The sequence below is a fragment of the Hemiscyllium ocellatum genome, chromosome 7 (assembly GCF_020745735.1).
Source record: "Hemiscyllium ocellatum isolate sHemOce1 chromosome 7, sHemOce1.pat.X.cur, whole genome shotgun sequence".
Taxonomy (NCBI): Eukaryota; Metazoa; Chordata; class Chondrichthyes; order Orectolobiformes; family Hemiscylliidae; genus Hemiscyllium; species Hemiscyllium ocellatum.
In genome coordinates this window covers 113,531,589-113,544,655 of record NC_083407.1, presented here as the reverse complement: position 1 = coordinate 113,544,655, position 13,067 = coordinate 113,531,589, and the positions used below count along the sequence as shown (strand labels likewise).

The window sequence follows — 13,067 nt, the reverse complement described above, 5'->3', positions numbered from 1 at the left end:
TTTGACATGTTTCATTGTGATTACATTCCATTTTCTAGGAAATTTGTTCTTGTCGATGCACAAAATAATCCCCTCATCCCAGCAATCGGTCAATTTAGTCATGCCCTTCCTTGAGTAAGGAAATTAAAATTGTTCACATCATATCAAACATGGTCTTATTAATGTCTTTGCATTTAGACCCCCATCATTTTGTAATATGAGCGAAGATATATTTGTTTACTAATTGCTTGCTGTTACCTTCATGTGAATGCAGTATGATTTATGTACAGCTGCACCCAGGTTCCTTTCAATGCAAATATTTACAGTTGAGAGTGTGACACTGGAAAAGCACAGCAAGTCAGGCAGAATCTGAGGAGCAGAAGAATCAATGTTTCGAACATAAGCCATTCATCAGGAATATTTACACCTCTGTCAACATTTTACAAATGTTTTACTTCAATCTTCCTTCCATTGTGGATAACTCAATTTCCCACATTCTTGTCTAGATTCTTGACTTCGTATAAATCATTTTGTGGCTTCTTTATGTCCTCTTCATTTACTTTTGCACCTTTTTTGATTCTTATTGTTAGCCAACTCAATGCAACACTCTCTCAATCATTGACAAACATTGTAAATAACTGAGACCCAAGCATTCATCCCTTTGTTACCCCAGTAGCTCCAGTTTGCCTATCTTTTTTTCCTACTGTCTTTTTCTGTCCATTAACAAATCCTCAGTCATTGCTATTATGTTATCTCAAAGCCATGCGTCCAAACATAGCGTAAAACCTGTTGTATGGCACCTTCTTCTCGATATACTGAGTGCATTGGTTCTTCCTTATCTATCATAGTGATTTACATTCTCAAAAGCTCCTAAATGATTTGTCAACCTTGTTTTCCTTTTGGTTCTACACCGTTGCATTTTTGTTTAAGTTTCCTGTTTTCATTTCCTTAATAAATATTTTTCCTGCTACTGATAATAGCTTAACTGGCAAATACTTTCTTATCTAATCTGCAATGATCAACTGGCAGAGCATTCTGTTCCAGATTTTTTTGTTCTTAAGGCCTTTTCTGTCCTCCTTTTCCTTTCTTCAACAGTGGAGTTGTTTGCTATCTTACACTTCTTTTGTGATAATTCTAGATTTGAAGGAGTTCTGGAAGATTAAACTAATGCATCCACCATCTATCTAATCAGCCCTCTTCAAACCCTACAGTGTAAATACCAAAATGCAGATGTCTGGCTTTTAGTCCCATTAATATCAAGAGTACTAATTTATTTTTCTAATTATATCCCTACCTTCCTCATTTTCAGTAAAGCCTTGGCTTGCCATTACTTCTAAAATGTTTTACTTGTGAAGCATTATGTATTTGCCAAGAAAGATAGGTAAGTATGTGTTTAGTTATGCTGCTTTTTACCCCCTCACCATTGTAAAATCTCCTGGGACTCTGACCCTAAGGAATTCATTTACTTTTGCTAAGTGCCTCATTGTATTCCAGTGGAAGCTTATATAATTAGTTTTGCATCACTGCTAGTTTACTCTCCTCCTTATTTCTTCATTAACTTCTTGATTATTCTTTGCTGATTCAGACATTCTATTAATTCTTATGTTAACTGTGTTTTTTGGCAACGTTATTACGTCCCTCCTTCAATCTACGTTGTGTGTTAACCATGGTTCAATCCATGTTTTGCGCAGTGATTTACTTCCTTAAATGTATAATTGCTGCAAATTGAGTCGGTTCACAAGTATTTACCACTGCCAATTTCTCTTTTACATGAGTTTTCTACTTTAGTCAAATTGTTCCTCTTACCTTTGTACTTTACAGATTTAAGATCCCAATTTTGAACTTTACTAAATCATTCTAACGTTCAGTATTGAATTTTATTTTGTGATGCTCACTCTTCCCTAGAGGCTCCTTTTGCTGCGAGTGTTTAATTTATGTTCACATTGCTGCCTGAAATAGCTTTTTTTCAAGTTAGTTCCTCAGCAATCTTGAATACATTTCATTAATGAAATCAGACTCCACACTGATGATGAAAAGTCACATGAAGTCAAATGAAGATTAAAGTTGCCATTGATTATTATGTCACCACATATTTTCTCCAATTTTTTTTTTACTTTCCCCAATGTTCTAAGCACAAACATCTTTGCTGAGCTCTGACCCCTCCCGAATCCACTTTGTTTATTTATATTCGAATGGCTACCCGACAGTACTTATCTCATTTACTGATTTTTTTGATTTCTAAATGTTCACAATGTCTGCATTTCTTGAAAGCTCTGTTTGTCATGTTCATTGTTTCATTCATTGGGAAAATGATTCCAGTTCAGTTTATCTGGAGCCCACCTCAGTGTAGCATGTCCTCTTTCCTCAATGCTGGGTGCCTTGAAGTGAAACTACTGCCTCCCATGCCATTCTTTCAGGCACTCATTTACTGTAGGCCTCCAATGCTGTGAGCTACCTGGGAGCCCTGCAGGCTGAAGATCCTTTCTCAACCTGTGGGTCTTTATGTTTTTGATGTCTCTCCTCATTTCTTTCCATCTGACACAATTCGTTCTCTTCCCTTGAACTCCTGCCTCACAGACTTCATCTCTTCCATCACTGTGGAAACCAGTGCTTCCTATAATGCCCTGCCTGCAGGGACCATGAGAAAAGTCCATAAGGTATTCAAGATGATCTACTGTCCTCATTTAAAACGTCTGCCATTTCCCTGATGTCTATGTTAGTTTTTAATGTGTCCATGTTCCCCATTTGCACACACTTTTAAAATACTTATAAAAGCTTTTGGTATTCAGTTTTCACACCGGCATTGCAGATTTTACCATGTTTCTTTCAGTACCTCTTTGCATGTTGTTTGCATCCATTTTATCACTACTTCTTGTACTTCCCCATCTCTGGCTCTCTTATACTCCTGTTAGATTTTCAGTTTCTTCAACCCTTAGCCTGATCTCAGGTACATAAGATCATTGTCAGTGGATCCTGCTACCTTCCAGGGTTTAAATTTCACAAGCAAGATTCCCACTGAGGTCCAAGTAAGTTCAGGTTATCTTTCCCACTGTATGCCTAGTGCTATCTGGGACTTACACTGCTGAACTCCTTTGCCTTGAGGGGAGAAAAGAGCCAAATTGTTGCTACAGACCACCCAAGGAGAGCTGGTCTTTGAGTGCAACTGCTCAGGGCAAGCTAGAGATTCATTCCCTGCAGATTTCGGTGGCACGGTGGCTCATTGGTTAACCCTGAGTGAAAGTGAGGACTGCAGATGCTGGAGATTACAGTCGAGAGTGTGGTGTTGGGAAAGCACAGCAAGTCAGGCAGCATCTGAGGAACAGGAGAATTTATGTTTCAGGCAAAAGCCCTTCATCAGCGGTTAACACTGCTGTCTCACAGCTCCAGGGACCCAGATTTGATTCAAGCCTTGGGTGGCCATCTGTGTGGAGTTTGCACGTTCTCCTCAGGTCTGCAAGGGTTTCCGTGGGTGTTCCAGTTTCCTTCCACAGTCCAAAAATATGCAGGTGAGGTGGATTGACCATGCTAAACTCATCTGTGGTGTTCAGGGATGTGCTGGCTAGGTGCATTAGCCATGCAAGGTTACGGAATAAGGTGGGATGGGGTGGGTCTGGGTTGATGCGGAGTTGATGGGCCAAATGAGTTATTTTGGGTTGCAGGGATTCTAGGTTTGCCAGGGTAAACATGAGGCTCCAAAGTCCTTCACCCAATGTCTCTGAATAGATCTTCTGGCTGATCTGAACAGCAGAGTCCCAGACATGGCCTAGCTGAAGTGCAACTCGTCCAGTGTCTTCCAGAGGCCTGTCATTATTTCAGTGGCAGTGGACTTAACAGCCAAGGCCTGATCTCTCCTTTTGCACCAGGAGTTGATCTTTCCATGATCAAGGCCAGGAATCCTGTCTGTGGTCAACACTCCCATTCTAAAAGCAGCCTGGGCTTAGAATCTGTGAACAATTTTAACTACAAGTGAACGGATTCTGATTGAGTTAAGCTTTCACCATATGTAATTCTGCATTCGTTCTCTGTTCAAGCAATGCCTTTCTTTTTTAAAAATTCTTCCTGCCAAAGTGAACAGATCACATTTTCCACATGATATTCCATCTGCTAGATTTTGCTCAGCCACTCAACCTGTCTATAGCCACATGCAACTTCTTCACATACTTTATCTATCGGCTTTGATGTTATTAAATGGCAGCGCAGGCTTGAGGGCCCAAATGGCCCACTTCTAGTCTTATTTTGTGTGGTTTTAAACAGCAAATGGAGTCCGTCCGTGTTGGATTCAAGAAAGACACATATATAGTTTCAGGATTGAAGTTTTACCTTAATGGTGAGCAACTGATAGCTGTGAAGGAGCAAAGTGTTGTCCATATAAGACAAATCACTGAAAAAAATTTGATAAGCACAAAAGTGGATGAGAAATTGTCTTCATCTTGGAGCATTTGGATATTATCTTTCAATAAAATAGGGCTATATTCAGATTTCCACTGGAGCACTGTCTTCAGCTTTGTAGGAGTCGTATTGGCCTCTGAGGAAAACTGCATAGTAATACTGACGCTTTGAGGATTCAGCTATCAGTCCAGGTTTCAATATCCCCTTCAATAGATAGTTGTGTAGGGTCTTGGAGGTCGGTGGTGTTAAGATACTTGAGGTGTTTAAAATAATTAATACAGTCCAGCACACCAGATACAGAGAAACCACTTCCATTGGTTTGGAATGTTAATAGATTGGACCCAGCAGTTCCAGAGTGAAACCAAGCAAGTACTAGCTTGAAGGGTATTGATAATCTGGAACTCTGAAATTACTGAAACTCATTTTGTTTTAGCCTCACATAGCTCCAGGCACAGGAGACTTTGATGTCACTGTTATACTGCACCTTTCTGCTTGTTCCATTGCAGGGTTGTGTGCATTTGTTTTGTTGGGTTCCTGAGGCTGTGTTGCCCTCTTTACTCTGCAGGCCACACCGTTGTATGAGCAGCTGCCAGTCCTATTCCACCTTCAGCTCAGAGAACTTCTCTGTATCTGACGGGGAGGAAGGAAACACCAGTGACCACTCGCACAGCGGCACTCCGGACGGACTCAGCAACAACAATGAGGACCATATGGAGGACAAACTGGATGATATGCTGTCACAAACTCCAGAAATTCCCATTGAGATATCCATGCAGTCAGATGGGCTGTCTGACAAAGAGTCTGCTGTCCGCAGGGTGAAAACTCAGATATCATTGGGGAAATTGTGTGCAGAGGAGCATTGCTATGAGGTGAGATTGTCATTGCTAATTGTATAGTCCACATTTGGATTGAATTCAATCCAAACAGTGACATGAGCATGTTCTCGGGGTGCAGAAACACAACTCCTTAAATGTTTGGGAGCCTCCTGTGAAGCTTGGGAGGCTCCCAAGCACTGAGGGTGTCACCTAGAAAGGGACGAAACGTTTGCAACAAAAACTCCCAGCTCGGCGAACACAACCACAACAACGAGCACCCGAGCTACAAATCTCCCAAACTTTGAACAACTCCTTTAAAGGAGGAAGGAAACATCATAATATGTAGGCTATTCCGCCCATAGAGTTTGTATCACCATTCAATGAGATCATGGCAGATCTGATCATCTTCATCTCCATTGTCTGTGTTTTCACATAGAGAAGATTGATTTAAAGAAAAGAGTACACAGACTCCCAGGTTTAATAAATAAAGATATTTGGTGCCAAAAACAGAAAGTTACAATAAATCTTTACTGCTCGCACCCTAGCTGGAATAATACATTCAAATCTAGACATCATATTTCAGGAAAGATTAAAACAAAAACTGCATATGCTGGAATCCAAGGTAGATAGACAGGAGGCTGGAAACATACAGCAAGCCAGGCAGCATCAGGAGGTGGAGAAGTCACCGTTTCAGGTGTAACCCTTCTTCAGTCCTCCCAGCTTCCTGCTTGTCTACCTATCATATTTCAGGAGGCAGTGGTGTAATGGTAATGTCACTGAACTAGTAATCAGAACCTTAGCCTCAAATGTTCTAGGGGCATGGGTTTGATTCCCACCATGGCATAAGATAAAACTTGAATTTAAAAAAATCTGGAGTTAAAGGCTCGCCTAATGATGAGCATGTAACCATTTGTTGTAAAAACCCAGCTGGGTCACTAAAGTCCTTTGCCCAGTCTGGCCTACATGTTGCTCCAGAATCACATCAAAGTGGTTGAATCTTAACTACCCTTTGGGCAATTAGGGATGAGTAATAAATGGGGACACCTCTGACTTGCAAATGAATAAAAAGAAAAGGAGGGTTACCAAGGCCTTGAGAAGGGGTTTATTTGAATGATGCCAGGATTGAAGAAGTTAAGTGGGACAAACCCAATGCTAGAAGAGCTCAGCAGGTCTGGCACCAAATGTGGAGTCAGAAACAGTTAACATTTAAAGCCCAGGATGACATGTCCAGGCAGCATGATGACTCAGTGGTTATCATGTTGCCTCACAGCGCCAGGGACTCAGATTCAATTACAGCCTTGCATGCCTGTGTGGAGTTTGCATATTCTCCCTCTGTCTGTGTGGGTTTCTGCTGGGTGTTTCAGTTTCCTTCCACAGTCTAAAGAGGTGTAGGTTAGGTGGCTTGGGCATACTAAATTACCACGTAATGCTCAGGGTTGTGCAGGTTTGCCATTGGTAGCTATGGGGATAGGGTGGGGGTTGGGATGGTCTTTGGAGGATCAGTGCAGAGTCGATGGGCAGAATGGCCTCTATCTACACTAAGATTCTACAAATTTATGACTCCTCTTCAGAATTCTGAACATAGTATTCCCCGTGCTTGTTTGATTTCCAGTGTTTGCCATATTTTGCCTTTATTACAGATTCTGGTGTTGTTTCCTTTTGAATCAAGAAGGTTAAAGGGAGATTTAGTAATGTTCAAAGTGATGAAGAATTTGGGACAGTAAATAAAGAGAATCTGTTTCCAATGTCAGGAGTCAGAAACTAGAAGAAATAGGTAATAGGTTAAAGAACAAGAGATGAGTATATTTTATGCCTGCTACAATTTGGAATGTTCTGTGTGGTTCCAAACTAAGATTGGGAAAGGAATTGGATAAGTAGTTGAATAGTACAAATATCCAGGTTCTAGGGTAAGAACAGGAAAATGGGACGAATTGGTACCTCCTTCTAAAGTGCCAGCTATTCTGTATCCAACCAGAATGAACCAGGCTTCCTATTGCCCTGGGAACTGTTTATGCTGTTCGGCATTGCACACGGGTCAACCAATTGGGCTGTGCTACTAATGATGCTGCAGTTAAAATAAATAAATAAATTTGGGTGTGTTTCCGTAAGGAATGTCCCAAACTCTGCATTGGATTTTTCTTCCGGCATTGACACCTATCATTGAGCCAAAGAAAATCCATTATGGTGTTTGGCATGGCTGACTGGGAGATGGCATGAATGGACAATATTAATGTGAGCATAGGCATCCAACATCAGAGTGCAGTGAGGAGAAGTTAGGTGACTATGTGAAGCAGCTATCACTCTGTAGTTTTCTTTGAATATTTCACCAAATTATGTAGATGGAGCTTAAGTACAGATCAGCATGAAAGAATAGGCAAAGATGTGAATTTATATAGCAAGTTTTGTGACCTCGGGACACCCCAAAATGCCTTCTATCTAATTAAATATTTCTTTGTTTGAAGTGTAACTACCACCATGTAACACCATTTGTGTAAAAAAAAATAACTTTCAGGAAGCAATGAACTGAATGACCAGATTGCCCATGTGTTTTGTTAAGCGAGGGAGAGGTATTGTTTGGGACCAGGTGTCAGCTCAATGCTGATGTGAACCATGTTTGGTGCCTGTTCTCCTGACGCACTCTCCCAAGCTCCAGTAAAGTCGGGCAGTGGGGTTGGGTTGGAGACCTTTGGCTGTCTGCTGCTGAGCCATATCCTAGTGACTTGATTATGGTGGAGGGAATGGTGTGGAAGAGTGGTGAAAAGGGAGCTTGAGATTATGGCACTGATCTTTTAATATTTGTCCCCACTCTCCAGAATTCCATGCACTTTGGGGAGTCAGAATGTGATTCCTCTGAAGCTGAGTGTTCTGACGCCACAGTCCGGAGAGGGAAGGACTGCAGCTTATCCACCTGGTGAGGGAGGCGGACAGCAAGGTCACCCAGAAGAAAGGAACATGAAAAATATGGACAAATACACTTGAAGACTATCGAGACTTCCCATGGGAACATACTGCAATAACAGACTCAGATACTCTTCAATATTCTGCAACATTCTGTGATGAAGTAATTGTAGAGTTCACTATCATTTCAATCAAGTATGGCAGGGATCCACTTTGTTGACTAATGTAGCTAGTGTAAACATTAACATTCTATTTTTGTTTGACACTTCACACTGCATAAACGTCAAGTATTCTACAAGAGACAGAAGTGCAAAGAAGTTGGACAAGACATCGCAAGTCTTAATCTTATTTTTGTTTTTGCATGGAGTGTAAGGCTCAGGGACCAACACGAGGCTGCACTGCTGCTCTGACCTGAGACTGACTGGGTCAGGAGACACCAAAGTGGGCCACGGTTGATGGGAGGGCATCCCTCCTGATGCTCTTCGATGAAGAGGCAACAGCGAAGATTCTGGAGTGTACCTGAATACTTCAGATGTACATACATGAACCAGCCAGGACGATCAGCTCAACCCGATGGCAAATGGATCATGGGATTGGAAGGAGCTTAATGTCAAAATGTACTGCCAAGTCTGAAAAGAAGTATTCGTTGGCAGCATTTGGAATTGCTGAGGCCAAGGTTGGTAGGGGTGGGAGTATATGTGAGAGATGCGTTTGTTAGACTAATGATCCAATTGGGGGTTCCCATCACCTGGTACAGAATCTGGCAAGGTGGACGGATAGAAAGGCGATGAGGCAGCTCTGCCCCTTGAGCCTGTTCTGACAGTGAGTGGCTGATCCTTCACTCTATTGATCCCAAGTTTGCTCGTTATTTTTTGATATTCAATGCAAATCTGTTAGTCTTTGGAAGCCCCCCCCCCCCCCCCCCACCAAGGCTGTGCTCCCACCCTTGCCCCTCCCATAGTGTGATGCCAGCATCCAGAAACATGGAGAGATTATTCCAGAATTTCACTTGCCTTTATGTGGGAAGAAGAGGGGATTCCTGACGTTAACACCAACCCCCACTCCCCTTCTCTCCATCCCAATTGGCCTTAATGTTGGAAAGCCACCTACAGTAACAGAAAGGGCTGGAGATGAGCTTCTGAATACAATGTGTCTAGAGCACTGTCTAACATCCATCCCCCAGGCACACAGTGCCAGACAGTGTACCCAGGAGTGATGGTTTGTCCTGGTGCTAACCCTTACCCAACCGAAATGGAGAGGGTGGGTTTAAGGGTGTGAGGTGACAGGCCCTTTAAATGTGAAGTGGTTGTGTGTTTGTGTGCGTTAGGGTTGAGGTCGGTGCTGCTGCTGGTACATGCTCCAAGTTCATTCTGATGATGCTCTTGCTATGCAGCCAGGCCCTACTGTATTAACTGAGGTGGGGTTACTCTGACCCAAGAGTCTTCCAAATCAAGGCATCCATTTGCCATCAATTGATGCTGGCTCTCTTTCCCATCCCCAAACCTGGTACTGGATCCTTTTCTCCCAGCAACGTGAAAAGCCTCGTCGCACAATGTCAGAGGAAAACTGCGCTGTTGCACCACCACGCATCACCATACAAGCATCAGAACGTCACAACCATTCCAGACTTCCCAGCTGCAGCTCACAAGCGGTCAGGGACAACAACAATTTGTCTTTTTTGTTTTTTTTATTTTAAAAACAGGCGAATTCCTGACTTCTGGAAGTGAACAGGACAAAAAAAAAATCAGTATCAACCAATCGTGGCCGTTTTGACACAAGTTTCAGAGTGAAACAAAATGAGATTGAAAATCCCTGTATTGTTACAGCAAGATTCGGAACGAGATACATTGTTGTTCCAGTGCAGGATACATTGTTGTGTTGTGCAAATATTGAAATCTCCAGAGTTAGGTGGTCCCTTTCAGGCTTTTACTCTGCTTCTCATCTTCCATTTTACCGAGATGGTCTTCAAAGTCCTGGGTAATGTGTACAGTATGCCCGTCAGATAATTCTGTTAAAGGTTGTGCTCCTAAGACAAAGGAAGAAATAATGAGCCACGTTGTGTGGCTGTAAGATTTGTCTGTAATCCTCTGGTAGAAAATTCTGCCTTTTCTCCCTATATATAGATGGGTAAAATTCTCCTGGCCAAGTTGCAAAGAGGGCACTGTTCCCATTGCAATTCCCGTTACGGTCAGGTCACCTAGCCAAACAATTGGCAAGAGAATACACAGATTTTAAATGTGGAGTGACTATGCAGTCATCACTCTTGTTTTCTGATTCCTGAGTTAGGAATTTGTCCACTGTTTCCCCCCTCGCTAAGTGCCTCCAGGCCCCTGCAACACAGTTTGTGTGTGCTGGAATCTGCTGCTCTCTGATACAGACTGCTGTTGATGTTCCCCGAAAATGGATTATCATAGTGGATTTGTCAATCGGAAATGCTTCCAGATCCAGTTATTGCTAGCCCTCAGGAATGTCAGACAAATTCCCCAGAGGGAATTTGTGGGGCTACTCTGGAATCCAGACAAAATTGTGCTTTGTGCATAACAAGTCCTGGAATCCCTCCAGCAGATTCCAGTCACTAGCCAGAAAGTTCACTCTGAACTCTCCATCTACGCAATGTGATACTTGTGTCCTCAGATTTCCCTGTGCCTACCAGTATTGACTGGATGAATGGATCTAACTTATCAATCTGCCTGAGCTGGGGGCTGTATGTTAATGAATAACTCCTGTGATATTAAATACCTAAAAATACACAACTTGATTGCCAGTTCCAGAGATGGCAAGTAAAACCACAAGAAAGTAGTACAGACCTAGTTAAACTTGTTGTTTCGTGAGAGTGCATTGCAACACATGCACACTAAATTTCTAGGAAAAGCCCAATCCTCTTTCAGTGCCTGTGGAGTCAGCATATTCCATTATAACTGGTCCAGAAGGAAGCCATTTGGCTCTGGGAGAGCAATCCATTTTGAGTCATGCTTGCTCTTATCCTGTACCTCTGTAATTCATTTTTCCCCCTTTTGTTTATTTTCAGCCAAAATTTAATTATACAAATTCCATCTCGGTAAAATATCAAAAAAAAGCTGTTAGAGAAGCCTGAATTGGACAGCAATATACTGGATGATAATTCTTTGTGTTTTGTTTACAATCTCTAGAAATGTAGACTCTGAACATTCTCACTGTAAATTTTAGCAGATGTGTAATTTTATGAAGGAAAGGTCATTACTGCCAAAGCAGTATCAGATCATTTTAAATTATTCCTTTGGTTCTGTAGCTGGACTACATCAGAATTGTTAATTTATCATCGAGGTTTTGATTGTTTTTTTTTCTGTAGATCAGAATTTTGTATACTCCCAGGAGAACCCTGAATTTTTCTTGTGCTCTTTCAGTTACCATTGGGATTGACCATTCCAGGAGTAGGATTGTATCAAATAGTTTGGAAAATCCTAAATTGTGAGAGAGGGGTGGTTGGTGCTGGGGAAGAGGATGAGAAAGCAAGACAGAGCTGACAATTGGAAAGTTGTAAATGTTGGATCAGTGTTTTGGGAACTGTGCCCATGTACTTCCTTTCCAATGGCCCTGTATGTCTTTCCAGAATATGGAAAACATTTAAAAATACTTTAAAGGGTGTATTCTTTCAGTGTTATTTATAAGATGTAACAATCCTTCCCTTGTATCAAGCCTGCAAGCTCCAGCACAGTTTATTTTATGGATGTTCCTCTGACCTTCCTTTCCTGATTTCTCCTGAAGTGCCCCCTCAGGAACAGCCATCCTCTTCCTGAGCCCTCACCCTATTGGAAATGAGGATTCATCACTCCTTTTCTTAACTGTTGTTAGCAGCAATTTCCAAACCTGCACCCTTACCAACTAGAAGGATAAGGGTAGCAGATACATGAGAAGACAGCAACCCCAATTCCCTCACCATCCTGACTTGAAATTGTATTGCCATTCCTTTATCATCATGTGGTCAAAATCCTCCAACTCTTCCTAACAACACTGTGGCTGTAAAAACATCCCAAGGGCCACAGCAATTCAAGAAGGTAACTTATCATCACTTTCTCAAGGGCAATAAAAGCTGACCCTTTGTAATGCCCAAGTCCCATGATGAACAAATAAAGTGATCTCAGATCTGTGAAACATACTGTTGGATGTATTGTAGGAGGATTAATCAATTGGCCTTCAGTTCATATTAGGCACCCACCATGTCCATTTTCAGGACAAGAAAACATTTACCATTTCTACTTTTGGTATGATCCCTAATTAATTGTTTTATCACTAACAAAATACATTAAAAAATGGAACAAACTGTTTTTGTTTTATATTGCTCTCCATGGTTTTCCTCTTGGAGTTCACTCCCAACATTGTCAACAAGATCAAACTTCAATAATTCCTCTCATTAAATAAAACCGAATTGACTGGAAATGCTCAGCAGAATTTGGCAGCATCTGTGGAGCAAGAAGAAACATTTCAGGATGGTGACCTGATATTCTGATGTAGTTCCAATGTTTTCTGATTACCAGCATCTACAGTGTTTTAATTCCTAATGGGTTGACAATCCTGATAAAACTGCTCAGCCTTTGCTTCCTTCTGATCTTGTTAACACAAACCCATCCACGTATTAAGTCACTCACCCACACAAGATTCCTGCACTCTCAGCTCAGTTTTAAAAGTAGTTTACAAACAATTCCCCCAACAACCTTGTACTTATTAATAGAACTTTCTCTAAAATTCTAGTTTATTTTTTAAATACAAGGTTTCTTAAAAAATGTCAGTGGTAATTGGATGTCTTTGCATTCTGGTACCACACTCAAAGCATTTCACAGACACACTAACTTGGATGTTGGTTGCTGCTAAACTTCACACAGCCATCTCTCGCTGTCTCTCCTCTACCAGCTGGCCACCATCATGAGCTTGCCCATTTCTTCCCTGTTCTTATTCTCTGTCCTGCCCTCACGGTCTTCTCATGTTCTTGCCCTTTCTCCCTGCCTTACC

At 41.7% G+C, this 13,067-nt stretch overlaps 1 protein-coding gene across 1 annotated transcript in view; it reads left to right on the top strand.

Moving 5' to 3' along the window:
* LOC132817670 (mitogen-activated protein kinase kinase kinase 13-like) overlaps positions 1 to 8,287 on the top strand; it is a 67,863-nt gene extending 59,576 nt beyond the window's left edge. The window contains exons 12-13 of the mRNA XM_060828169.1: positions 4,934 to 5,237; positions 7,997 to 8,287. Coding sequence (XP_060684152.1) covers positions 4,934 to 5,237; positions 7,997 to 8,098 — 406 coding nt within the window. The 3' untranslated portion in view covers positions 8,099 to 8,287. The remainder of the gene's footprint in view (positions 1 to 4,933; positions 5,238 to 7,996) is intronic.
* Positions 8,288 to 13,067: the final 4,780 nt, after the last annotated feature.